Genomic DNA, 26,826 nt, shown 5'->3' with positions numbered 1-26,826 from the left:
CTCCAACCCGTTTCGCAGAGTCCGCCCCTCCCTTCCCTTGGGCAGTGGCTGGTCGGTCACCCAGCGTGCCCGTTTAGGCCTGGCTCCCCAGGGGCTGGTGGGGGTGGAGGACAGGTGGGGATTTGGGGGTCTCTGCCTGTGACAGGACTTTGTACTTTGCAACGGTGTCACTTTAGCACTCAGTACCACGCTGACTGCATTTCTGGGTCTCTCCAAATGCTTGTGGGGTCAACCCGGGTTATCACAGCCTTCAGACTGGGAAAAGCAGGGCGCTGGAAACCCACTTAGCAGATGGGGAATCCGAGGCCTGCACAGGATTGCCTGCTCAAGGTTCCCGAGCGAGGGTGGGCAGGTCCGGACTAGTTGGAGCCACCGTGGACCCGGCTGCCGGGGACCCTGACCGTGTCCACCCCACACAGGAGGGATAATTTCAGAGCTAACGTTAGGGCTTAGACGAGGGGCCCGGGGATGGGCCTGCTGGGCTGAGGAGGGACTGGATGAAGACCGCAGGGAGGGTCTGAAATGGAGGGCCCAGGGCAGAGCAGCCGGACAGGTGTCTGAAGGACCCACAGCCAGCGTGACAGGCAGAGGCTGCTCCTTGCCGGATGCCGGGACGTGTCTCTGAGCACCTGAGGGCCGTGTCCCGTGGACTCCCGGCGTGGGGGGCCTGGGGCTGACGCTTCCAACCCCGCGACATCCACCTAGTCCTTCCTGTGCCGGGGCCGAGGCGTTCGTGCCTCGCACATTACGAGGCAGGTCCTGGACGGGTGCCACAGACGCGGGAACAGGCAGAGAGGGGTGAAGACACCAGTCTGAGGTCACACAGCCGGGAGTGGCAGAGCGGGGTCTGAACCCAGACAGCCTGGCTCCTGGGCCTGTGGTCCTAAGCGCTGACCCACCGTCTCCCCTGATAAATGCGTGCGCCCTAACCACGCCGGCGGCCCTGGGCCGTGCAAGAGCCGTTATTAGATGCGCAGGAATCTTGTGAGCCGGTTGCTAATTTAAAAATGAACGTATTTAAACCCACATTTGAATAAATGGCAATTAAGCCAAATCATCATTTCCTGTTCATTTCACCGCTGTGTGTATTATGGGCGTGTAGGGGAGACGCTGTCGAGGGAGGCGAGGCGGGCTAGTGTGTGCCTCTTCCCTGCTCTGCCTGCACCCGGCCCAGCCCTCGGGGAGCCTGAGACGGGCTGGGGCGGGGGTGGGGGTGGGGCGCGGTTTACACTGCAGACCAGAGCTTCCCGCTCTGCCCCCCAAGGAGCCACTCAGCGCACTCTGGCTCAGGGCCTTTGGGCGCCTGCAAAGGGGGGCGAGGGGGGTACAGGTGGACGCCCCTCGCTGCCACTGTTCCCTCCTGGGAGACTTTTCTATCTTAGGGCTTTCGGAATCTCTCCTCTGGGGTCTCCTCCCCAGACCACCCTCTAGGCCGTGCTGGCAGCACCCGTCCCTTCCTCAGACCCCGGCCCCCCTAGACCCTCAGTCCCTCCGTTGGGCGTCTCTGTGGGGGTCCCCACGGCTGCCTCCCCACCTTCTACGGCCCTCAGCTGTGTTTGCCCACCTGCGTCTCTGAGCGTTAGCAAGTCTGTAAAATCAACATGGTGCTGGGCCAACACGGGCCTTTAAAATAGTAAGAGTGACTGTGCCCTTGGGGCCAGGCCCTGTGCTGTGCAGAGATCTTCCCACATGACGCAGAGTGGGAGCCATCATCCCTGTGTGCAGATGAGGAAACTGAGGCCCAAGAGCTCCAATGACTTTTTTCAGAATCATCTTGGTGACATGTGGCAGAGTAGGACCCAAGTCAGTTTGACCCCAGGCAGATTTAAGGTCCCTGTGGCCCACGGTGTCCCTCCAGAGGGGCTGGGGCAGGGCCTTCGTAGGAGAGGGTCATGGAACCTGGGTGAACCCGAGCCCGTCCCCGGGTGGCACAGTGCGTGTCTGCAGGGCCTTGGACGCGTGTCTGGGCCCGGGTGCAGCTGTTGAGGGTGGGGCTGCCCTTAGACAGCACCCCTCCCCCACCAAGAGCACAGGAGGGTGGTGACTTTCCAACAGAGCGGGGCCGGCCCGCGGCTCACTGTCATCTGATGTCCCCCAGGTTACTCTCTGGTGACCCACATCCCGGCCGGTGCCCGAGACATTCAGATTGTGGAGCGGAAGAAATCTGCCGATGTCCTAGGTACGCGTGGGGGGCCTGGGTGCTGCCTCATGTGGACTTGTGGGTGTGTGTGGGGCCACACGTATGGGTGGATTCTTGACCCTGGATCCGTCCTGCAGGAGAGAGTCAGGCCCCAGAAGCCAGAACTTGACCTGGCTGTGTGTAGACGTGTGTGTCGGAGAGGGGGCTCGTAGGGAAGCTGACCCCACCCCCACACGTGACAACACGTAGTGACTTCCTGTCCCTGGAGAGCCTGGCCCAGGCCAAAGCTGGAGGTGCTGGAGGTGGGGTCTCTGACCGCCCCTCCCCCAGGGCACAAGGATGAGACTCAGGAGGCGAGTAGGTTGAGGCAGATCCAGAGCCCGGAGGTGGCCCGGCTGGAGGCCTTCAGCCGCACAAAGCAGAAGTGAGACTCAGACTCGGGCCTGGCGGCTCCCTGGTGGAGGTTCTCGCCCCTGGATGGTCTCTGCGGGGCAGCTGGACCTTGGTAGGTCGGGGGCCTTCGACGTGAGGATTCTGGGCTTATTCGCATAAGTGAGGCCCCGAGCTGATGGCAGTTTCTGGAAAGGCTGCCTGTGTAGTTGGAGCGTTGTCCTGACAGCCTGCCCTGTCTGTGCCCCCCGGGGCGCAGCCCGAGGCCCTTCTGGCTCAGGTGGGTGGGTGCTGACACCACTTAGCTGCTCTGCACGTGGCCTTGCCCTGGGTGGGGGCGGGCGGGGGGCCCCGGGCAGGGAAGCTGGTCCCGACGCCTGGCTCACTCGCCTGTGTCTCAGGGCAGCGTGGGAGAGCCGGGACGGCTGGGTGAAACCCGCCCTTCTCGGGGGACGCCGCGGGTGGGGGACTCTGCTAAAGGTCCCCGCGGTGGAACCTGGGCTCTCGTCCCCCACACCAGCAGTTCTGCACACTCCAGGCCCCCGGCCCCACCACCCGAGTTCGGGAGCCAGGCCTCTGCCAGGCCGGTGGCTCTGTCCCCCGCTGGGAGGGTGGCGAGGCCAGGAAACACGGTGTTCTCAGAGCTGGCTGCAGAGAAATGGCTCTTGAAACAGCCGCGTGGAAACAGCAAGGGCAGCCTCGGAGCAGAGGCAGAGCCGCAGGAAGGAAGGTCATTACTGTCAGGAAACAGGCTTTGGATGCCGGCCGGGATTTAACCCTATGCACATACCTGGAGGCCGGGCAGGCACGCGCCCCAGGAGGCACAGCTCGGACCCTCACTCACGGTATTTTCTGACGTCGCTGCGTCGAGGGTATTTTTCCAGCAGACGAGTCTCGCTTGCTGCGTCTGCCTGATAATAAACGGATGCCCCCCCCCACCCCCCCCACCCCCCCCTCCCCTGCTCGGATTGCATCAGGAGCTCTGGAAACTGAACTCTTCCCCTCCCTCCGGCCAGCTTCCGGAACTGGCTCAGAGGACACCCTCTGAAAGACACGCTGTCCCCCACCGTGTGGAGCCTGCCTCCTCGCTCCCATCCCCTGGGCCCAAGGCCCCGAGCACCCTGCGAGCCCTCCGCAGCCCCAGGGAAGGGCCAGCTGCCCTGAAAAATCACCCCAGCTCTGGAGAGTTGTCCCGGCCTCCGGGGTTGGCAGGAGACGGGCTGCTGAGGGCTGCACGCACGTTCCTGCTGTCTGGGCGTCATCAGGCTTGGGTCAGGCCAGGGAGTGGCTGTCCTTCTGAGGTCCCCTGTTCCAAGTATCCACCCACACCCCGTCTCAACGAGAGGGCGACTGAGAATGTGCCCGGCGCTGCCGTCAGGCACGCCTGGGAGAATGGACTGATGGGGTAAAAGGTCAGCCTGGTCACGGCAGCACGGGCCACAGAATGTCACGGCTCCCGGTGTCGGCGTGGCGCTGGCCAGCTTGGGGTGGGCTGCAAGGGCCTGCCGGCGCTGGTGGGACAGCGTTCTGGGCCAGGCAGGCCAGGGCTGCAGTGTCGCTCAGTGTGGACCCTGGAGGGGCATGGAGGTCCCCTCCCCGTGTGTGGTCCCCTCCCTTCCCAAGGTGGGAAGCTGGGCAGGGATTACTCACCCAGGGTCACGAAGTGAGTTCTCAGCAGGGCCGGGCTGATGGCCCTGCCCTGAGCCGGCCAGTGCCTGCTGTCCAGAGCACGCCTTCCCCGGGCACTGACCTCCTGGTCCACTTGGCCGCTTAGCCTATGCTACTCATCACCTCGCAGACTCTGGCCTCTTTAGAGGTGACCAGAGACACCAAATGGGCCCCGGGCCAGCCACCTCCACCTCCTGATGGGAAAGTGCACTGACCTCTCCTTAGCATTCGCTGGCCGGGGCCACATGCTGGACATGGTCGGAGCTTCCGACTCCCCCACGAGAGGAGGTGTCCTGTCTTCGGGGTATTCGGGGAGGGTCGCGGGGGTGAGCTGGCCACAGGTGCCTGAGTGAGTGATACTGGCCACTCCCTGTCCGCCCCCCCCCCCCGCCCGCCGCCCCGTCCTCCCTGTGGCTCGTCCAGCTCATGTGACCAGGTGGCTCTGCCCTGTGCTCCTTTAGCTCTCGCGGACGAAGCCGGCTTCTACTTCTTCAACGGCAACTTCAAAGTGGACAGCCCCAAGAACTTCAACATCGCGGGCACTGTGGTCAAATACCGGCGGCCCATGGACGTCTACGAGACCGGCATCGAGTACATAGTGGCCCAGGGGCCAACCAACCAGGGCCTGAACGTCATGGTGCGTGAGCCGCGGGCTTCGGGCCGCCAACGCCGTGCCGTGGCCCCAGGGTGTGTGTGCACGAGGCAGCGTCTCCGCCCGGCGTGGCGAGGGTCGTGCTCGGTCACTCCTTGCGCACCCATCCGCTCGGGGTTTGATTCCTGTACTTAGCCTCTATCAGCTCATTAACGAGTTGCTTCATTTGCCCGTCCCCTCGCTCACCCAGCCACCCACTGTCTCAGCCCTCACCCAAGTAACCATTCATTCATTCACTTGCCACAGCCGTTAGCGCCCCTGGTGGACTGCAGTCATCAGGACCTGCGGGGTTGCTAAGGACAGGAAGTAGACGGGGACTCAGGCCCCCTCCCCCACTCCATAGTTGGGGGTTTGTACCCCCCGCGTACTTCCCTGCCCCGGCCGCATCGGCACTGTGGCCTCTCTGCCAGGTCCTCAGTGCTGGGGGGCCCAGGCAGTGCCTGTGGCCCCCCCCCCGCTACCCCCCCGGATGTTCACGGTTTCTGGGGGCACAGCACAGGGGCGAGGAGAGGGCGGGAGAGTTTGGACCTGCTCTGCTCAGCTCCCTGGGAGCGTTCCCATGGCTAGCGTCTAGAAACAAGTGTCGTTGCTTTGTGGCCCGGCGTCGAGGAAATGTACAAGGACTCGTCCCTGGAAACAGGTGACGCCCAGATGGGCAGTTCTGGTGTTTTTCAAGGTCTGCGGGTGTTCGTGGAAGCTGAGGGGTACAGTGGGGCCAGAGCCTACCCGCCCGACCTGGCATGATTTCTGGATCCCACCGTGGTGGGCGTTTAGATCCTCACTTTGTAGACAAGAAACCTGGGCACACAGAGATTACGGACTTGCCCATCACGGACCTGTCGGCGGTGCGGCCGGGCTTGGGGCCCGGGTCAGCCTGGTGCTGGAGCCGGTTGTGTGTCTAAGTGCCCTGCCAGAGGGGTCTCCAATTGCGGTGCCCTCCCCCCGCCACCTCCCCACACTGCTTCCTGGCTGCAGAGCGTCCCTGGATGGCCCCAGAATCTAATGGGGGCCACGTATCTCCTCGCCTGCCCCTGGAGCTGCCCCTGAGGCAGGCCGGCCGGCTGCCTGGCTTCCCTGCCTGCCCGCAGGAGCTGTGTTGCAGGTCAGGATCCCAGGAAGGGTCTGTGAGCAGCGGGGTTTAGGGCGTGGTGACAGGAGCAGTGGCCGTGAGGGGGTGAGGGGGACAGGCCTGGACAGAGGGAGATGTTGAGCCGTGCTGCCGGTGTGGTCAGAGCCTCAGCTGATCCCAGCGGGGGCTCTGGGGTCGCAGTGGCCCCTCGAGTCCCCTGGACTTGAGGCGGAGAGGCGTGGCCCGGTTGCTGGAAGCCACAGAGATGGGCGTGGCCTCGGGAGAGGCGGCTCTCTTCGGCTGGCCGAGGGACGTTCCTGGGGCAGGGCTCGCTATGAACTGTCCCCAGCACACTCCAGGCAGCTCACTGAAGGGTGGGGCCCGGGGGCTCGCCGCCGTGCCCGCTGGTACCCATTTGCCTGGTGGAATGCTTGGCAGGAAGGACTCCTCTAGAATTCTGGCTGGCTTCCCCCCCCCGGGAAGGCTGGCGAGGTGACCGGCAGCTAGCCTGGGGCTGCCAGCCAATCACATCACTTGCCTCCTGCGCTACCCACTGCGCTACTCCTCTGCTAGTCTAGGTGGCTCACCTGGCCAGGTGTCCCTGTCCCTCCTACCCGAGGGGTCTGGGCTCCTGGTTTCGGGGCCCTTTTCCATCCCTGTCCTTGTCCCGTGGCCACGGGCAGGGCGATACCAGGAGGAGCCCCCGTGGGGCAGCAGGGAACCAGATATATTCTCTGCCCCTAGGGTTGAAGCATCCCGACACGGCCTTGGTGGTCAGGGTCAATCCCCCTGCTGGGGCGGCCACTCCTCTCCGGCTGCTCTCTGCGCACAGGGTGCCAGATGGCCCAGGTGGCGGTCACAGCTTCCCGTTTGTGGAAGTGTTTCCCTGCATCAGGACCTGTACACCTGCAGACCCTAAGCCGCAGGGACTAGAAACCCCAAATGCCCACGGGGTCACTGGGAACGATTGCGGAGGCGACTTCCATTTTGTGCTTCCCGGGCCCACGCTGTCTGCCCGGTGGGGACGCAGCACCGACTGTGTCGGGGCGATTCCTTGTATATTGCGTCGTGGAGGGCACCCCGGCCCTCATCCTCGCAGGGTCCTGCCGTCTCTACGTGGCACCGTGGCCTCAGCGTGCGCGGTCGCATCAGGCCGCAGCGTCTGAGTGACGCAGCCTGTGCATCTGACGGTCACGTGCCTGCTGAGGCACCTCCTTTGCTGTGACGTGGGTCCCTTTGTCCGATGCAGTGTCACGTGCCATCCTGTCTCAGCGGATCAAATGCTCTGGGAGCCCTTGGGCTTGGGGGCCGCAGGCGCTGTGGTCAGGGAAGGCAACCTCGCGGTCACTTCCCTGCTAGGACAGAAGGGCGTCTAACGTAGCCCGCTGGCCGTCAAAGGGCTGACGGCCTCTCGAGGCACAGTGCTGCATGTCAGTCTCTGTCGGTGCTGGAGGGCTTGGTGAGTGACCGCCCTTGCCCTCGGGGCCACGCGTGGTGGCCCATCCTTGCCACCATGGCTATCCCCTTCATGCACCTGTTGTGCCATCAGAGGGGGGACTGATGGCAGAGGCTGGCCTGTGTCACCTGGCAAGGCCATTTCACCTATAACCTGGTGTCCGGTGTCCCTCCCATGGGGGGATGCTCCCAGGGGCGCGTTAACAAGGGACACGGCGGCTCCCATCTTCCGCCTATGGCGTGGACCCATCCCCACGTGTCTCCTCCAGACCTCCTCACCCCCTCTCAAAGCCCTTTCCACCCAGGATCCTGAGCCACCACCCAAACCGTGTGCACCGCCCACGAGGCAGTGTGTATTCTCACCTCGGGCTGCTGTGCGTTTCCTACAGATTAGATGATCCCACACGCGCCCCGCAGAGCCCCCCAGGAGGAGTTTCCCTCAGTGCAGTTTTTTTGAAGCCGCCCCTGAATGGGGCTCCAGTGAAACAGATCCCATTTTCAGCTCATACCGCCCTGCCCCGCCCCGTACCAAGCCGACCCGTCTCTGAATCAAGTTTGGCCCTTTCTCTCCTCTCAGACTTCACCCTAACGGCACCCCGTGCACCTGACGTTGTGAGCTGACAGATGTCAGGGCAGGGGCCTCGGGTGATGAGAGTCTCGGTCACCTGCTGAGCCGGCGGTCCTGTCCTCTGCTCTGATTGTGCCTAACCCCGGATGTGACATTTCCATCTTACGACGGGTGGCTGCGTGACTCCCGGCTGTGTCACTCGATGTCCCGTGGTCACAGGGTTCCATCTCTATAGGGCCTGGTAGCATGTCACAAGCTCTTTTCGAAATGATGTGATATTTGTCGTGGGCGGCATGGCTTCGCTCCGGAGCGCTGGAGGACTACGCGATCCTCTTCCTATCAAGGCCTGCCAGAAAGCCCGTGTGACGTCTTTCCCCGCCGCTATAGAACCAGCTGGGTGTTATGGCCCAAGTGGCAGGCTGTTTATCCCGCAGCCTGGACCGACTGTAGAGCCCCTTCTCCTCAGGACCCCCACTGAAAGCTGGCAGCTTTTACCCAGTATGTGGATTGGATCCACATTTCTGGATATGTGCCACGCTGTGTCCAGAATTCTTCTTCATAAGGGAGGGAATGCAATGCAATCCTCTGCCCTCTGCTTTCAAGGGTATGTCCTGGCATGCCCTAGGCCACTGACCCTGAAGCGTTCGCCGATGGGGGTGGGGCACTGGATCCCCACAGGGTTCAGTGTCAGGTCTTCTGGAATCCGTAGGCTTTCCAAGGCCTCCCGCATCACTTCCTGTTCAGCTGGCCTGGTAGACATGATGTCACCAACGTAGAGGACCCGTGTGATGTTCTGTAGAATGGTCCAGACCCCCCTGTACTGTATTACGTCGAGGAATGGGGCAGTTAGCACGGCCCCGGGTACAAACCCGCACGTGTATACTCTTGTCCGTTCCAGGTGAACGAACACCACTTCCTCCTCCCCACGGGGGTGGAAAAGAAGGCGTTTGCCACGTCGGCGGCCACAGGTGATCGACCTGAGGTCGTGTTAATCTGCTCCGGGAGCTGCATCTGAGGCTCCCGCTTGGCGGGGTTTGGAAGGGCTCCCCGTCATCCTCCCGGGTCTGTCTTGCTTTCATGGGCGCCAAACCGCTGAGTGAAGCGGGGCATATGGGGACCACCGCCTCGCGTCCTCCGGCAACCTCAGGAGTGGCTCTGATCTCTGTAGTTTCCCCGGGATGCAATTCTGTTTTGGATTTACTCCCTGGGATGGGCACGGGGGTCAGGGGCTGGGGTCACGGGCTTCCGCTGAGCTTTCCCTGCGATGGTAGCGCATACCCTACAGGCTGAGGAGCCGACTGCCAGCAGTGGACTTGGGAACCGGGTAAGCCTTGGACCCAGGGTGAGCCACACTGGGCGCACCGTGAGCCAGACCTGGGCCACACTTGTTTGTCACCCACAAGCTCTCGCGCTAACAGGGGGCGATGATGATGCTTTGGGTCCCTGATAAACAATGACAGCTTGGACCCTGGTTCCCAAATGTCTGTCCATTTCTCCAGCAAACAGTTAATCAAGTCGACGGCTGTAGGCTCTTTGGGGGAAGAACTGGGAGAATCATTACCATATACACTTGTGGTGGGTCCTTTGTCCTGGGGACCTGGCCGTTCCATCATTCCGTGGATCCTGGGTCCAAACGCTGGCCCAGGAAATGGGATAGGGCTGTGACTTTTCTGGGGCAGCTGTCCTCCGCCCCCTGAATATCCACCCTTGATACGTTTTGATCTTACATACTGAGAAGCCCCTCTTCTGGTCCCGTTTATTTGTCCGGGAGTCCTTTGTCCTATCCGCCGCGTGCAGACGTCTCTGTGGGTCAGGGCTCCCGGCCACCACGTCGGCCTCCCTTATTCTGATGATCGAGGGGAGTCTGGTTCTATCACAGCGTCTCCTGGCATCCGCCCTGGGCTGCGGTCACTCAACGGTGTCCCTCGAAGTGAAGTCAGTGCCTTCTCGCTGGCCAATTTCTTTTCACGCCGGTGAGCAGGATGTCCTGCAGGGGGCTCCTGCAGGAAACGGTCACCTGGCCAATTTTCCAGCCTTTCCCTCCGCTCCCACGCTCCCACTACCTGCTAGGCCTTTATTCTCCACTTAGTGCTGGCCTCACTTTCTCCAAGCTTCCAGGAACCACCCTGGGGGGTGCACTGGCACTTTCTCTCAGAGCTCCACCCGGGGTGGGAATAAAGTGCAGATGGGGTTTTAGTCGGCTTTATTACTTAGAGCATCCTGTGTGCTCGGGGCACCCTTCCCGGCCTGCGCCTCGAGTGGACAGCTCCCTCTGCCCCGCCCTGGGCGTGCGCCCCTGTTCGCGGGGCTCTGGAGGCCGGCTGCCCTTGGGGAGCAGCACAGCGCGGGCAGGGCCACCGTCCTTCAGTCGAGGGCGCGTCCCTGGGAAGGGCTGGGCTGTGGGCCGCAGCCGGGGCTGCTTCTGGCGGGCCGGGACCGGAGTGCAGCTCTCCTCTGGGGGCTCGTGGCCCACGAGCCCCGAGCCGCTCCCGGCTTGTGCAGAAGGGGTGAGGTCCCGCTTCTCCTCCTCCCCAGGTGTGGAACCAGAACGGCAGGAGCCCCTCCATCACCTTCGAGTACACGCTGCTGCAGCCGCCGCATGCCCACCGCACGCAGCCCGTCTACTACAGCTTTTCGGAGCCCGCCGCGGAGAGCGCGGAGAGCCAGGAGCTGGACGGGGCCGCGCTCCTGGGCTTCCTGCGGCACAACAGCTCTTTCTACGGCCAGGCCTCCTCGGAGCGGCTGGGCCTGGACAACCGGCTGTTCGGCCACCTGGGCCCGGGGATCGAGCTGGGTCTGAGCAAGGGCCGGGAGACCAACGAGGTGTGCGAGCAGGCCAGCGGCAGGGCCTGCGAGGGACCCCCCAGAGGCAAGGGCTTCCGAGGTAACCAGGAGGGCCGGGATCAGGTGGGGGCTTCCCAGGGAGGGGGCCTTGGGCAGAGGGTCTTTGGGCCCCCGCGGCCGGCAGACGAGGCCCGTGAGAGGCTCCTACTCGCGGCTCTCCTGGGACAGGCACGGCACGGGCCCCTTCGCACATGCCCCGCTTTCCATCCGTTCTTCCAGGGGGATACAGGTGTCCCCACTTGACAGATGTGGCGGGGGGCGCTGAGGCTTAGGTGGGGGCTGGGCTTTCCCACATCCACAGTTGAGCTGCGGGTCAGACCCGGGCAGTCTGTCCTCAGAGTCCGTGTGCTTGCTCATTCGGTAGAGGCAGACAGACAGCACGCCACAGGGTGGCAAGAGCTCTGGAAGGGGACATCCGGCCAGCGAGGGGGCGCGGGCGGACCCTGAGTTCTCAGAGAGTGTGGCCCCTGACCTGAAGGTTTGGGAACCAGTGAGGAGTAGCTGGGTGAGGCTGTGGGAGAGGGTGGGGTGAGAGAGAGCCGCTCAGGGCTGACAGCCTGGCACACAGATTTCAGGGAGGCAGCAGGAGGTGTGGCCGGAGATGTAGGGATTCGTGAGGGTCCCCGAGTTGCAGGGGTGCGTGAGGGTCCCCAGAGACGCAGGGGTGCGTGAGGGTCCCCAGAGACGCAGGTGTGCGTGAGGGTCCCCAGAGACGCAGGGGTGCGTGAGGGTCCCCAAGATGCAGGGGTGTGTCAGGGTCCCCGAGATGCAGGGGTGCGTGAGGGTCCCCAGAGACGCAGGGGTGCGTGAGGGTCCCCAGAGATGCAGGGGTGCGTGAGGGTCCCCAGAGACGCAGGGGTGCATGAGGGTCCCTGAGATGCAGGGGTGCGTGAGGGTCCCCAGAGATGCAGGGGTGCGTGAGGGTCCCCAGAGATACAGGGGTGTGTGAGGGTCCCCGAGATGCAGGGGTGTGTCAGGGTCTCCAGAGACGCAGGGGTGCGTGAGGGTCCCCGAGATGCAGGGGTGCGTGAGGGTCCCCAGAGATGCAGGGGTGCGTGAGGGTCCCCGAGGTGCAGGGGTGTGTGAGGGTCCCCGAGATGCAGGGGTGCGTGAGGGTCCCCAGAGATGCAGGGGTGCGTGAGGGTCCCCGAGGTGCAGGGGTGCATGAGGGTCCCCAAGATGCAGGGATGCGTGAGAGTCCCCAGAGATGCAGGGGTGCGTGAGGGTCCCCAGAGATGCAGGGGTGCGTCAGCATCCCCGAGATGCAGGGGTGCGTCAGCGTCCCCGAGATGCAGGGGTGCGTCAGGGTCCCCGAGATGCAGGGGTGCGTCAGGGTCCCCGAGATGCAGGGGTGCGTCAGCGTCCCCGAGATGCAGGGGTGCGTCAGGGTCCCCGAGATGCAGGGGTGCGTCAGCGTCCCCGAGATGCAGGGGTGCGTCAGGGTCCCCGAGATGCAGGGGTGCGTCAGGGTCCCCGAGATGCAGGGGTGCGCCAGGGTCCCCGAGATGCAGGGGTGCGCCAGGGTCCCCGAGATGCAGGGGTGCGTCAGGGTCCCCGAGATGCAGGGGTGCGTCAGCGTCCCCGAGATGCAGGGGTGCGTCAGGGTCCCCGAGATGCAGGGGTGCGTCAGCGTCCCCGAGATGCAGGGGTGCGTCGGGGTCCCCGAGATCCATACCTGCAATTTGGACGTGTTCCTGAGGGCCATGCACCGGTCACCAGGACTGCCTGGGCCGACACTCCAGTTTTTGAGACCCTGAGAACCTTCTAGTAGAAGACATTTTTGAGGTTGTATTAATCCCCCAGGACAGCTGTAACAAATCACCCCAAACCGGGGGGCTCACGACAAATAGAAATTCATTCTCTCCCAGTTCTGGAGGCCAGAAGTCCAAAACCAAGGCGTCAGCAGGTCTGACACTCGCTCTGGAGGCTCCAGGAGGTGGGGGCGGTCCTTCTCGCCTCTCCCGGTTTCTGCAGGCCTCAGGCGCTCCTGCGCTCAGGGCCGTGTCCCTCCGGCCTCTGCCTCCGTGGTCACACGCCTTCTCTGTGCGTGTGTGTCTTCTCTTCTTCTAAGGACAGCAGCCATTGGAAACAGGGCCCACCCTAGATCCATGATGACCCGTCCCTCCATCCTTAGCCACTTTTGTGAGGGTCCCGTTTCAAATAAGCTCACGTTCTGAGGTTCAGGGCAGGTGCGAATTTTGAGGAGGACCCAATTTATTTATATATTTTGGGGGGGGGGAGGATACAGAGCGAGCAGGGGAGGGGCAGAGAGAGAGGGAGAGAGAATCCCAAGCAGGCTCCACGCCGTCGGCACAGAGCCCGACACGGGGCTCAAGCTCACAAACCGTGAGCTCATGACCTGAGCCGAAAGCAAGAGTCGACGCTTAACCGCCAGAGCCCCCCGGGGGGCCCCGAGGGGGACCCTGCTTCATCCCCTGCAGGTTCCCCTACAAGAGGCTGTGCAGGCCGGCTCGCACACCTCCGCTTGGTGATCTGTGTGCTCTCACTGCCTCCGGGAGCCTCTCGGTTCAGGTGTTCGCTGCGAGCCCCACCGGCCCCCCCACCCCGCCCCCACGGGCGGCCCTTGCGCCCACACAAGGGAGCACTGGAGAGTGAGCCACCTGTCTCCCTCGTAGACGGCAATGCCACCGGGACGGCTCTCGCGGGGGACAAGGATGACCCAGAGGTGGACGCGCGTCTCCCCTCTCAGCAGCTCCTCTCTGCCAATGCCATCTCCGACCGGCTCCTGGGCACCGGCTCCGACTCCAGGGAGCTCCCCTTCAATGACACTGGCAACAGCATCTTTGTGCAGGGCGCCCCGAGGAGCTCCCCGGCTGACAGCCTCTACGAGGACAACGAGGGAGCCGGCACTTACCTGCTCAATGGGTCCTACCTGGAGCTGAGCAGTGACAGAGTGACTAACACCTCCTCCGAGGCCCCGTTCCCCAACGCCAGTGCCAGCCTCCCCGCCGTGGCCGGGAACAGGACTCACAAGGCCAGGTAGGTCCTTGCTCCGCTGTCGGGGGAGCCGGGGCGGGTCCTGGCAGGTGAGGCCAGACCCCGGGGGCAAACGGGAGACAGTCACTCGTGGCCGGGCTCCCCGACCCCTGCATCCGAGCAGGGCAGAGGCCTGGGTCGTAGCGAGTCTTTCCCGCAAGTTTGGCCCACGGGTTACAGCGGTGCTGAGTGCCCACGTGCGGCCGTGACGCCGCTTCTGGGGGAGGGGGAGGCCGACAATTGTGAGTGCTCACTGTGGGCCAAGCTCGGGCTGGGCACCCGTAAGCACGGGAACACCCGTCACAACCGCCCTTAGCGTCAGGGCAGTTACGGGGACTCAGAGAGGGTCACGGAGCCCGAAGGCCTGGCTTCTCCGTCCGGACGGTCGTCGCACACGTGGCCGTCGGGCAGCTCCCTGGATGTGGAGTGGCTCAGCACCAACCTTCACTGCAGCCCGGGAGGAGATGGGGAAGGGTCCCGTGGGGTCCTCAGCCGGGGGCCAGACCCCGGAGCCAGGCACTGGGAATGAGGCCTTCTGCTTCGGGGGCTGGTGCTGCCTCTAGGACCGGTCCAGTGAGAGTCTGTCTACCTGGGCCAGGCCCCCAGAGCCTGGGATGCACCTGGGGATGCCTGGACAGTCACACCTGGGGACACCTTGTCAGCCACACCTGGACAATGATAGCTGGGGACGCGTGGACAGTTACAGCCAGGGATGCCTGGGCAGCTACACCTGGGACACCTGGACAATGATAGCTGGGGGTGCCTGGACAGTTACACCCGGGGTCAGCTGGACAATAACAGTTGGGGACGCCTAGGCAGTTCCCTGGGGACATCTGGACGGTCATGTCTGACCCTGGGTTAGCGGCTGGGAGCAGGGTGGCCCTAGTCCTGCCACCACCCCTACCAGGAGACAGTCCCTGGTGACAGGTCCCTTAGGCTGATCATGGCCGCCCTGGAGTGTCCCTGCACCGTTCCCCAGAGGCTCAGGGGGCAGTGAGGCTGCTTCAAGTAGAGCGAGCCGGGCTCAGCAGCCACCCGAGGTGGGTGGGGGCCGGAGGAGGGAAGGACTCAGTGGGTTTGCTTTTGTTTTCTGAAGACCAACCCAAACCCCTTGGCTTTAGACACCAACACGAATGGAGCCCTGGCCAGGGCTGAGGATGCAGAGGTGGGTCTCCTTGGGACCCTGGGGGTCCACTCATAAGGTGATGCGGTCCGGGTGACCCTCTCACCCTCGCCCAGGGGACGAGAGCTGCGAGGCGGGCCTCCCACAGCCCATGAAAGTGCCCGCCCCTTTTCTCAGGCTCTTTTCTGAGGCCCCCTCCCCCCCCAGCTGCAGGGACCGCCGGGCATCGGGCTCACGGGGCACATCTGGTTACCTTTGACAGGCTCTGGGTGGAATTCTTGTTTGCAAATTTGGACGGAATAAAGCTCTGGGAGCTTCTGTGGCCGCTCTTCTCCCCCCAGGGCGGTCTGCTCACCTGACCAGGGGCCCAAAAGTCTGCAGGGTGTGGGTCTGGGGGGCATGTGGGACCCAGCGGCTGAGAGGGGTGACAGGCTTCGCTACCAGGCGCAGGTCTGAGTCCGAGAGCGGGGTTCGTGGTTGCCGGTGACTGAGGCTCCCAGCCCAGTTCCCGCGTCTAACCAACCTGGGCTGCTTTCAGCTCCTGGGCTGTGCCCAGAGGGTTGCAGTCTATCCCACGCAGAGGCACCGGGGAGGACGCGACAATGGAAACCCCAGTCGTGCAGTGAGCCTCCAGGGCGGGGCCGGGCCTCCCAGGGGCTGAAGAAAGTCGGCTGGCAGGTCTGACACTCAGCGTCCCCCTCTCAAGGGGTCTGTGGGGGTGACACAGGGGCCCTGCTGCTCTAATGCAGCCTGCGGCCTGGAGAGAGCTCTGGAGACCCGGGGCGCCGTCCCGACTGTGCCCTGCACTTCCCCGGTGACTCAGACACGTCTCTGACTCCCCGTCCGCGTCCCTGAGTGAGGGCCCGCCAGCCGGGCAGCCGAGGACCCCCGGGGCCAGATCGGGCACGACCTTTGGGTCCTCAGGCCCCAGTTCCAAGAGTCTCTCCTGCCCCACCCCGGCTGAATCGTAGCCCACTCCTCAGCCCCGCTGGGGCCCACTGCAGAAATCGATACGCTGGGTCGTCCGCACTCGGAAAGTCCCGACGCGGTGACGGGGCGGCGCCTCCAGCCGGCTGCCATCAAAGGATGCTGGAGAGCTGAGACCAAAGATGGTCTTTTGAGATAAAGGGCTGAGGGAGGCCGCGGGGAAACCACCAGGCCAAAATAGCCACCGCGCACGGCGCGTTGTCCAAACACAGGAAGTCGCGTCTGCTCGACAGAGGCCGAAATCAAAGGGGCAGCTCAGAAAGGAAAGGTTATTTTCATCTCAGAACAGCCTCAAACAATCAAGGGAGGCCCCCCGGTCACCAGAAGCAGACGTTGGGAGCCAGCGTGCGAGACACAGAGACGCAGGGTCTCTCTCCGGGGCCCTCGGAGCCGTCCTGGCAGGGACTCTCCGGCCCGCGTTGTCTGGGCCCGGAGCCCTGAGTGTGGCGCACAGGGGCACTCTCTTCCTTCCACAAGGAGGCGGGCGAGGGGCTGGTGGTTCGGGCGACTCTGTGGGTGTTTCTCTCCTGGGGCGCTGGCCACTTGCAAGCACAGAACGGTTAGGCGTTCCGTTGTTGTGCAAACACGAGCAGGGTTTTTCAGGAGGGGCTTTGCTGGGCCTGACGTGTGCCCGTGTAAGAGTGATGTGTGGGCAGCCCCTCCAGAAATACCTTTTGTGCTTAAAACCCGGAGGGTTATTTTGAACCAGGCCGCTCTCTCCCGAGTCCAGGATGAGTCACGAGGCCTGCTGGCTGAGGAGCATGTAATTACCGCAGTTCCCCCGTGGGTGGGGCGGTGGGGCCTGGCTGGGACCTTCTCATCTCTGTTCTTGGGGAGAATTGACAGTCGTCGTCGTCGTCGTCGTCGTCGTCGGAAGGACGGCGGGGGTAGGGGACCCAACCAGCAAGAGTCGTGTTTCCTGAATCAGGCTTCTGGGAGGGCTTGCTCAGGGGAGCTGGGTGCTCCCTGGGGGTTTCTACGGGGCCTTTGCTCCGAGATGACAAGGTCTTGAGTGGGTGGGGAAACCGCATTTAAGATTTTTTTTCTCCTTCTTCAGGAGGTGGGAGGGGGACCTTCCCCTCCCCCCAGAAATCTGTGAAAGGGAAGGGCTGTCTCCTGGTTGAGAAGACAGCAGGTGAGGGGCTCAGCAGCTGTGAGTGGCCCTGAAACCGGCCACCAGCTCATGGCCTGCTCCCTCCGCCCCCTGCTTTCTCCTCCTCCGCCCCTCCCAGCCCTCCGGCTTCCTGGGTTGTGTAGCCCCATCAGTAGACTCGGTACCTAAGGCTGTGGGCGGAGCATCTCCTGGTTTAGAGCAAGTTGCACCTTCGGGGCAACAAACGTTCCTACAGAAGTAAACCTCCGAGCGCGTCCACTTGTGAAGCCCAGACGCGGAGCGAGCTCCCAGTGGGATCCAAACCAATGTCTGGATCGTAGAATGGACTGGAAGGCCCTTCGGAATGGATGCCCTGCAGCATTCATTAAGCCCGACCACCGAGGTGGCACAAGGTCCCCGGGGAGGGACCCGTGCGCACGAGCCCACAGGGAAGCCTTGTGAAAGGGCGTCAGCTCCGGTGGTCTCCAGCCGGCCCCTCGCCGGGCACTGGGGCGGCGCCCGGTGCAAGAGGGATGCCGGGGCCTCGAATGGTGTCCCGTCAGCCGGGCCATCGCCCCACGTCCCCGTCTGCAGGTCGCAGGGCTTCGGGTTGTGGGGGGAGGGGCTGCATCTCAGAGCAGAGGCTGGGGATCTGGGAGGACCCCTTCCCTCCTCCCCTGCTGAGTCCAAACCCAGCCTTCATGTTGGATACTGAGGCTGGGCCCCAGCACACCAACTGGTTCAAAGAAGCAAACGGTCCTAACAATAGTTGGCTTCAGCCGCCCGCGCTCCGGCCAAGAATCATAGCTGGTTGCTGGCGCGGGCCCAGCTCGCCTTCCTCGCACCGGCAGCCATCACAGACCTGGGCAGAGGCGTCTGGAGGGGACCGGCCACTCCCCTGTCTGCCGCTGAGCTTTTCTGTTTTGACACTTGGAGGCTGAATGGCCAGTGTCCCCGTTCAAGCAGAGTCGGGCTGAGGGAGGCCTCAAGGGGAGTCCTGGCAGGTTCTCGGCATAGAAGGTGGCGTCTGCGGTCCCTCCTGGGGGAGCGGAGAGAAGGAGTCGCCTGCCCGCGCTAGCAGGCGGCGTGCGTGCGTGCAGGGCGCAGAGGCAATGCTGGGGGGCCCCGAGCTCACCCCCCACCCGGAAGGACCTTCAGCAGCTCCCGTGTCTGCCTCAGACTCTCGCCTGTCCAGGCTGGAGAAAGGCGAACGTCCGTTCTGTCCCAAAGCGTGCCTCCCCGCGATGCCCCCTCCCGTCCTCTGCTCTAGACAGTGGGTGGGCTGACCCTGATGGTGGGGACTCCCCCCGGGGCCGGGGCAGGCGCGCTGCTCCCCAAGAGCCCGTGCCCGCAGCCCTCGGTGAGCGCCCGTGCCCTTCTCCGCTTCTCCCTTCCAGGACCAGGCCCAAGGCGCGCAAGCAAGGCGTGAGCCCAGCGGACATGTACCGGTGGAAGCTCTCGTCCCACGAGCCCTGCAGTGCCACCTGCACCACAGGTACCAGTCTCGGCTGCTGGCCGGAGCCACCTGCTCAGCGTCCCCTCCCAGCGGGCCTGGCTCTGCGGGGCCCGCGCACTCACCAGGGGCCCCGAACTGCCCACAGGGAGCTTGTCTAGTAGTTTCCTGATCCGGGAGGTGGCATGAGGTCACAGGGGTTGGTGTCCTCATGCTCACGGCGTGTGGGACCGTGGGAAGGACCCCGGGGGGTGGGGTGCGGGTGCTGCCACCCCCCCCCCATTCACTGTTGTTTGTATGGTATCTTGTGAGAGCGAACGTCCCTTTGGTTAAAACTACGACGTCTCAAGTGGGGAGGATTTTGCTTTTGTTTACAGCAACCTAGGAAGGGAAACAGACCCACAAAGGACTGGAACAGATGCTAGGACCTTGTCTAGGACCTGGGCAGGTAGAGGGGAACAGAGACCCCCCTCCCCCGGTGGTGCCCAGACAGAGAGACAGACACACGTGGTTAGTGGTCAGTAGGTGCCGAGCTGGGATTGGAACCCACGTCTGTCCGCCCACGGGGCTGGCCACCCGCACCTTTGGATGCTGGCCGCAGCCGCTGGGGACCTGGGTTCCCTCCGCTGGGGCCGGCTGCAAGCTCAGATGTCAGACCCAGGACCAGCCCCTGTGGCAAAGGTTGTGGGGAGACCCCGAGTGCCACCTTGCCTGTGCCTGGAGCAGCTTGTTTGGGTTTGGTCAGCACCTGGGGCTGCCCCTGAAACTGCATGATGCCCCCTACCCTCCCCCTGCCCCCCACCCCCAAACTGGCCCCTGGCGTCTCTGGCCAGTGAGCAGGATGAGGCGAACCCCTGGCGGACCCTGGGCAGCCGGGAGTCTGGGCTTGATCGCGCCTCCTGCGGTCCTGCTCGGCACCTGAGGAGATGCCCGAGGGAGCGGCTGGGGAGCCCGCCCTGCAGGGCTCAGAACGGACCCCGGGTCCTTACGTCCTGCTCACCTCGGAACTCGCTGTCGGTTAGGGAGCCGGGGCCCCCCCTGCTATTGAAGACCCTCCCGAGCAGGGTTCGGGGCACGCAGCGTTTGGAGGGCACGAGGCCGGCTTTGCTGGCCGTGCGGTGAGCGCGGGAGTGGCACCACCTGGCCCACCGTGCCACGTGCGCTCGGCAGGTTGCTTGGTCTGTCTGAGCCTCACTTTCCTACCCGTAAGATGGCACGGGCCCCTCCGCCACGGCGGTCGTGAGGATAGGAGGGAGAGGAGAAGTGAGCTGTCGCGGCCAAAGCGCAGGTGCCAGGCCGCTGGTCTTGAGAGTGAGCCGCGGGGGCCCCTCCCAGGGCTGGGCACGGTGGGGCGCTGGGGGGAGTCTGCCTTGCCGGAGGCTGTCAGCAGCGCACGGACCGGTTCTGACTGAGAGCCGCACAGCCTCCGGGGACGCAGCGAGAGCTGGAATTGTCACGGAGCACAGCCTCGGAGCATCTCCGTTCCCTCCCGGACATAGGGCTGCCTGGGGAGGTGACATCGCCTGAGGTGGTGGCGAGGGGCTGATGCCTGGCCCCGGGGTGGGTGGGGGGGGGGGGAGACAGTCCCCAGGGAGGACACGGCACCCCTCCTTGTCACCTACAGAGTGACCAGGCGGGGGGTGGGGGGACAGGCTGAATTTGTCTCACGTGGCCCAAGGGGCACAGTAGGGTGAAAGAAGGAAGGAAGTGGGAAAGACAGATTTGGGCTCTGCTATGGAAAAAGCTCTGCTTTAGAGGAGGCTGTCCAGGAGTGGAGTGAACGGCCCCGATAGAGGGTGAGCTCCCCATCGCCGCCAAGGCACCGAGCCGGGTCCGGTGGCACCCGGCCAAAAAGGCGGAGTCGGGGCCCTGCCGAATGGCCCCCCGCCACCACTTCCCGTAGGCTCTGTCGGAGTCAAAGCTCGTGACTGTGGCAACTACTCTCAAAATCCCATTTGGCAGAGGAGTGCCGAGGCCAGACGGGGTGGTGGTGAGGTTACAAACCCGCTGGGGCTCGTGGTGTCTGTGCTGACGTCCTTGAGTGTCCTCTGCGCACAGCAGGGGTCCCTGGGCACCCTGTGCTTGGCTGCGAAGGGCCGTCACAGCAGATCTCCTGCCTCCCGAGCTAGCTCCGTTACAGAGTCCCTTTCTTTCAAAATGCTCTTTGGGGCAGCAGAAATACAGGGAATGTGGACTCTTAGCCTGAGCTTGAGCCCAGCTGTGGTTTCAGACCGTCCCTTGGCACTTCTGGGGGGTGGGCTGGGGGGGGCGGGGCCGGCAGACCCTGAGCCTCGTCCTCTGCTGGTGCAACACGCGATCTGTGTTTTGTGCCCTGGGGTGCCCTGCTTGTTGTTGTTGTTGTTGTTTTTTAAATTAATGTTTATTTCTATTTGAGAGAGAGACAGAGACAGAGTGTGAGCAGGGGAGAGGCAGACACAGAATTGGAAGCAGGCCCCAGGCTCGGAGCTGATAGCACAGAGCCCGACGCGGGGCTTGAACTCATAAGCTATGAGATCGTGACCTGAGTCAGAGTCGGACGCTTGACCGACTGAGCCCCCCCTCCCCCGCCAGGCGCCCCCTTGCTCGCTTTTGCTTAAAGGGAAGGCCTCGTGTATGAGGTTTCAAAAGCACTGTGTCCGAGACTGATGTCACGAAGAAGATTGCTACCTTGACTCTCCCGGCATCTCGGGGAGGTTCCCAACTTGAGGATGACCAAGCCGAGGCCTGGAGACTCTGACAGTGTTCACGTGACCCCGCCTTGACGAGGGAGAGACTGAGCTGGGTCTTGAACCCCAGTCTCTTTTGATCAGGACCTGCCGTGTTTCCGCTCAACGGTGAGGACTGAACGGACAGTCGGGCATTTGGCGAGGGTCTGTGAGTCCCCAGCCCTGGACCTCCCTGGGCCCCAGAGCTGGTGTCTCTGGAGGCCTGGAACATTCCAAGCAGACCTGGCCAGGAAGGCAGCCTCCCCTCAGAGAAGGCTAAAGACGACACAGCCCAGTGCTGGCACGGAGGAGTCCTTTATGGAAAGAAGAAAAAAATCCCCACGTAGGGCTGCTTCCCGGGCGGTTCTGTTCCATCCCGGCTGGGGCTTGGGGAGGTGGGAGCTTACAGACACACGCCGCCAGAAAGGGAGAGTGAGGTGGCTGGGGCTCTCCGTCAATGGGGAAATTGATTTCCTCCTGGGGCACTGGCAGCCCCGTTGAAGAGGGTTCCATTATCTCCATCATTCAGGGAGGCTGGGTACCTCCCCCCCTCACACACACACGTGCGCGCACACACACACACACACACATCAGCAACAACAAACCCTAACCCTTCACGTGGGCCTTCACTGATGCTAACAATTCTCCCTGAGTCATCCTGCCTCCTTGGCAGGGACCCACCCACTGTTCAGTGGAATTGGCCATGTGCCAACACACTGCCAGATGCAGGGGTGCAGGGGTGCAGGGACATGCGTAGAAAGACCAGAGGGGTAGAAGATGGGAGTGGGGTCAGGGAATTAACAACATTGGGTGAGGGCTGGCCCTTTACACATCATCCCCCTGATGGGATTTATAGAGTACCGGGGAGGCAAGGAAGATAAACACACAGAGTGGGGATTAAAGAAAGTTGGAGAGAGTTGGATAAGGACTGAGGCATGCCACAGGAGAGCAGGGAGGGTCTGAAGATCTAATATAACATCTGGGGGTGCTGGCAAGGGCTCGAATGGTTCGTTTTCAAACATATCCATCCATCTACCCACCCACCCACCCATCTATCCATGTTTCCATCTACCCACCAAACTCTCCATCCATCCATCCGTCCGTCCGTCTATCCATCCATCCAACCATCCAGCCAGCCATCCAGCCATCCACCCATAACCTGCCCACCCATCTATCCATCCATCCATCTAACCATCCACCCACCCACCCACCTACCCACCCTCCTATTTACCCATAGGGGTGGGTGTGGAGGTGGGGGTGCAGAGAGAAGTCAGACCCTGAGACGTGTGGGCAGGGAGAGACTTCAGATCCACAAAACTGTCCTCACTGGGCTCTGCCACTGTTCGGTAAGCTGGTTACTGTCGTTATCCTCAGTTTAAACCAGGAAGCTCCGAGAGGTAGCTGCCTTGCCCGTGGTCACATGGCCCATCTGCTGGTCCCCAAGGGGTTCGCTTGTGACTCACAGGCTCTCCCCTTGTCCTGAACCAGGAGTCATGTCGACCTACGCCATGTGCGTTCGCTATGATGGCATCGAGGTGGATGACAGCTACTGTGACGCTCTGACCCGTCCTGAGCCCGTCCAGGAGTTCTGCGCGGGGAGGGAGTGCCAGCCCAGGTACCTGCCACCCAGCGCCCCGGGCACTGCGGGGGGCAGCCGGGGCTCTGCTTCGACTCTGCCCAGGGGAGCGACGGGAGCTGGCTAGCATCCTGCTCCTTCCGTGGGCGCTGTGGTGGGCAGGGCCTCAGGACCTGTGGGGTGGGGGTGCCTGCCAGGCTCTCTGCCACGGGCCACACGTGGCTGCCGAATTTCAGCCAACGTCTCCCACTGCAGATCCTGGAGCCACCCTGTGCATCACTCATCATTGGCCCCCACCCCCAGGCACACAGGAGTTTTATAAACCAAAATGGTTATTCCCGAAATTCCAAGCCGCCTGGCTGTCCCTGGGATGTGGGGGGAGGCCCTGTCTTTCTGGTCCCCACCCAGGCCTCCTGTCCCGCTTCGCAAACAGTCAGAAACTGACAGAAACTGAGCCCTAAGCGTGTCCTTTTCCAAGTCATGACCACGGCGGGAGCTGACGCAGGGTCCCCGGACTGGGGGGGCGGGTGGGGAGGAGGAGGAGGCTACACAGTTCTACTCTTCTGGCTCCCTGCACATTTGCTCCCTTCTGAGAAGCTGGTTGTGTGGTTCTTGGGGCCTGTCCTTCCCCTGGGAGCCCCCTTTGTGTGTGTGTGGGGGGGGTACTGCACAGGCTCTGGGACGCTGAGGCATGATCCCAAAGTAGGAGAAGGAAGGAGGGGGGCACTTTGGGAGGAAGGAACAGCGTGGGCAAGGGAGCAAGGCCAGGACGTGGCTCTTGAAGTGACTGGAAAGCCAGGTGTCCCGCCTGGAGGTGGGAGCAGGTGGAGGCCACACGGGTTCCTAGGCAGGCGGGCCAAGCACACACCCGGGGCACCAGCAGGGCATCGGCGCCCCTCCTCGGGTGTCTCCCGGTGAGGGGGGGGGGGGCGCTCAGGGTCACCTAGACAGCAGCTTCCCCCCCCAGGGGGCCTCACCAGCTCCCTGGCTGGCTTGGCCCCGCGTGATTTTGGACCTGGGTGAAGACGTGCATTCTCGGGGTCGGGCGTGGGGTTGCATGGGGTCCCGGAAGGAAGGTGGGGGGGTCTCTGAAAGCCGGCCCCTCCCGAGGCAGGTGGGAGACCAGCAGCTGGAGCGAGTGCTCCCGCACCTGCGGCGAGGGCTACCAGTTCCGCATCGTGCGCTGCTGGAAGATGCTGTCCCCCGGCTTCGACAGCTCCGTGTACAGCGACCTGTGCGAGGCGGCCGAGGCCGTGCGGCCCGAGGAGCGCAAGACGTGCCGCAACCCGGCCTGCGGGCCCCAGTGGGAGATGTCCGAGTGGTCGGAGGTGAGCGCATGCGCGGCCGGGCGCTCGGGCCCGTGCGCGCGGGCCCGTGCGCGCGGGCTGTGCAGTCCTGACCCCGCCCTCGCCCACCCGCTCACAGTGCACGGCCAAGTGCGGGGAGCGCAGCGTGGTGACCAGGGACATCCGCTGCTCGGAAGACGAGAAGCTGTGTGACCCCAACACCAGGCCCGTGGGGGAGAAGGACTGCACAGGCCCCCCCTGCGACCGCCAGTGGACTGTCTCCGACTGGGGCCCGGTGAGGGGAGGGCCGTGGGGGGGGGGGGCACGCGGAGGGGTGGCCGGTGCCCAGTGGCCGCGGGGCCGCCTCACGCCCCCGCCGTTCTAGAGGGAGGGATGTAGGGTTAGATCGGCGAACCAGCCGTTCTCCCGGTCACGTGAGGAGTCATAGCCTGTATCCAAAACCGAGTGGCGACTTCGGGGTCCCTTTTTATGACCTCCCCGTGTGTCTGTCTGTGTGTCCGTCTGTCTCTCAGCTGTGCTCACCAGCGCTCCCCCCCCCCCCCCCCCCCCCCCCCGCCCCGGTGCTGGGCGCACAGATGACCTTTTTAGGTATTTTAGGTGTGCTTTTGTGTGTCTGTTTTCCACCGAGCGCGTAATATTTCTGTAATTAGAACAGAAAATGTTATTTAAAAAGTGGTTGCCATGGCAGCCGCTCCCTCCCCCACACCGCCTGGGGAGCCGGTCCTCTCTGGGAGTGACAGCAGGGGAGGGGGGTGCACTGGGAGAGGGTTTCCGCCCCTAACCCCCCCTCCCCGCCCCCCCCTTCCCCCCTGCAGTGCAGCGGGAGCTGCGGGCAGGGCCGAATGATCCGACACGTGTACTGCAAGACCAGTGACGGCCGGGTGGTGCCCGAGTCTCAGTGCCAGATGGAGAGCAAGCCGCTGGCCATCCATCCCTGTGGGGACAAGAACTGCCCCGCCCACTGGCTGGCCCAGGACTGGGAGCGGGTGAGTGCCCCCAGCCGCAGCAGGGCTCCCCTCTGGAGGGCTCTGGGCTGAGAGCCAAGTGGCCAGGTTGGCGGATTGGCCAAACGAGGAATTAATTGCAAGATATGATGGCACAATTCACTGAAACTTAATTTGAAATGGAAAAAGCCAAAAAGGTAAGAAAACCCCTTAACACCTGCCAGATCTAAATAGGCAAGTACCTGATGATGCAGAATTGGTCTTGTGTCCTCGGCCCTCTCCCAGCCCCCACTTTATGGAAAACGGGGGCCGGGGGCACTCGGGCCTCACAGACTCTTGGCCCCTGGGTCTTGGGCAGACGTTCGTTCTCATGACCACCTCGTCTGCCCTCCCCACCCCCGCCGGTCACAGTCACCAACTTGCCTTTTCAGACGGGTCGTTCTCAGCCAGTTGCTTCAGGTAGATCACCATTAGCCGAGCCGTCTTGGGACAAGTTGTCACGAACCGTTGTGTTTCCAAACAGATGGTTTTCCGTGAAACGGCTTTTGATCAAATGTGTTTGGGGCCAAAGGGTTATCGACCAAAGAGTTCTCAGCCAATCTGCCATTGACCTAAACGTTTTCACCCCATCGTTACTGACCGAGCCATATCCCCGGAGTCGTGGAGTCACGTGCACGGTGTCCTGGTCCTCCTGGCCTCTGGCCTCTGACCCGGCCCCGTCTGTCCCCCGGTCTCAGTGTAACACCACCTGCGGCCGAGGTGTGAAGAAGAGGCTGGTGTTGTGCATGGAGCTGGCCAACGGGAGGCCACAGACGCGCAGTGGCCCCGAGTGCGGGCTGGCCAAGAAGCCCCCTGAGGAGAGCACGTGCTTCGAGAGACCCTGCTTCAAGTGGTACACCAGCCCCTGGTCGGAGGTGAGCGCCCGGCTGGCCCCTCGGGGCCACGTGAGGCCGGAACCTGAGTCCTGGTCCCGCCTCGGTACCTCGAGCCCTGCCCCAGACGCGCCCCACCCCCGCCTCTGTTGTCTCCTCCGTGTGTCCTTAGTACCCGTGCCCCCACCCCCGTGCCCCTCGTGCCCTCTCCACCTGGTGATGCCATCAGTTTTCAAGAGGTGGCGGAGGGGGAGGCCCAGAGTGGTCTTTGAGCGTCACTGAGCGGGGAGGGGGTAGAGAACAGGAGCCCCGGGGCCTCTGTCGCCGTGGCCAGGCTGTGTGCTCCGGGGTCTCCGGTGCCTGTGGCCTCGGTGTCCTCATGGGCCAGCTCTGAGCACTGAGGGGGATGACGCAGGGGTGTCACAGGCGGTGGGGAGCCCTGTACGTTGCACCGTGGTGGTGTCTCAGACACACGCACGCGAGGCTTCCATGGTCTTGGATGGTGGAAGGCACATCCCCAAACCTTAGAGTTCAAGGTGAAGATTCTTAGAGTCGGTAAGACAGGGGTGAGTCTGGGGATTCCGTGAGTGTTGCCCCGACTCAGAGGGTGATGGGCCGGGACCTCTGCACCCCCCGCCCCCATCCGGGCTCAGGGATCTCAGCAGAGAGACTCAAGGTGGTATCTGGATGCAAACCTCGTCCTAGATGGGGCCTACTGGCACCCAGGCTCGTTCGAGAGCGAAAACACACATTTCCCCATTCTGTGTCATCCACAAAAGGACCCACCGGGGAGAAGGAGGGAGACTGGGGGCGGGGCGGGGGCTTCCAGACGAGGCGTGGGCAGAGCCAGCGCCTGAAGGATAAAGAATAGGTTTCTGGAGGGGCCAGGAGGGTCTAGTGGCTACGGGGAGCAGAGTGAGTCATGTCTGGGGGCAGAGCCCGGCAGGGAGTGGGGGAGGACGTCAGGTGGGGCCGAGAGGCCG

The 26,826-nt window shown here is 63.4% G+C and overlaps 1 protein-coding gene across 1 annotated transcript in view; it reads left to right on the top strand.

Moving 5' to 3' along the window:
- Positions 1–26,826, top strand: part of ADAMTSL2 (ADAMTS like 2) — a 34,284-nt gene that overhangs the window by 4,744 nt on the left and 2,714 nt on the right. Inside the window, exons 8-17 of the mRNA XM_042911993.1 lie at positions 2,099–2,179; positions 4,660–4,835; positions 10,478–10,826; positions 13,423–13,786; positions 18,384–18,481; positions 22,633–22,759; positions 23,835–24,048; positions 24,146–24,301; positions 24,843–25,013; positions 25,709–25,885. Coding sequence (XP_042767927.1) covers positions 2,099–2,179; positions 4,660–4,835; positions 10,478–10,826; positions 13,423–13,786; positions 18,384–18,481; positions 22,633–22,759; positions 23,835–24,048; positions 24,146–24,301; positions 24,843–25,013; positions 25,709–25,885 — 1,913 coding nt within the window. The remainder of the gene's footprint in view (positions 1–2,098; positions 2,180–4,659; positions 4,836–10,477; positions 10,827–13,422; positions 13,787–18,383; positions 18,482–22,632; positions 22,760–23,834; positions 24,049–24,145; positions 24,302–24,842; positions 25,014–25,708; positions 25,886–26,826) is intronic.

The sequence above is a fragment of the Panthera leo genome, chromosome D4 (assembly GCF_018350215.1).
Source record: "Panthera leo isolate Ple1 chromosome D4, P.leo_Ple1_pat1.1, whole genome shotgun sequence".
NCBI lineage: Eukaryota > Metazoa > Chordata > Mammalia > Carnivora > Felidae > Panthera > Panthera leo.
Note: the sequence above shows the minus strand (reverse complement) of the source record. Positions and strands in the feature narration are given on the sequence as shown.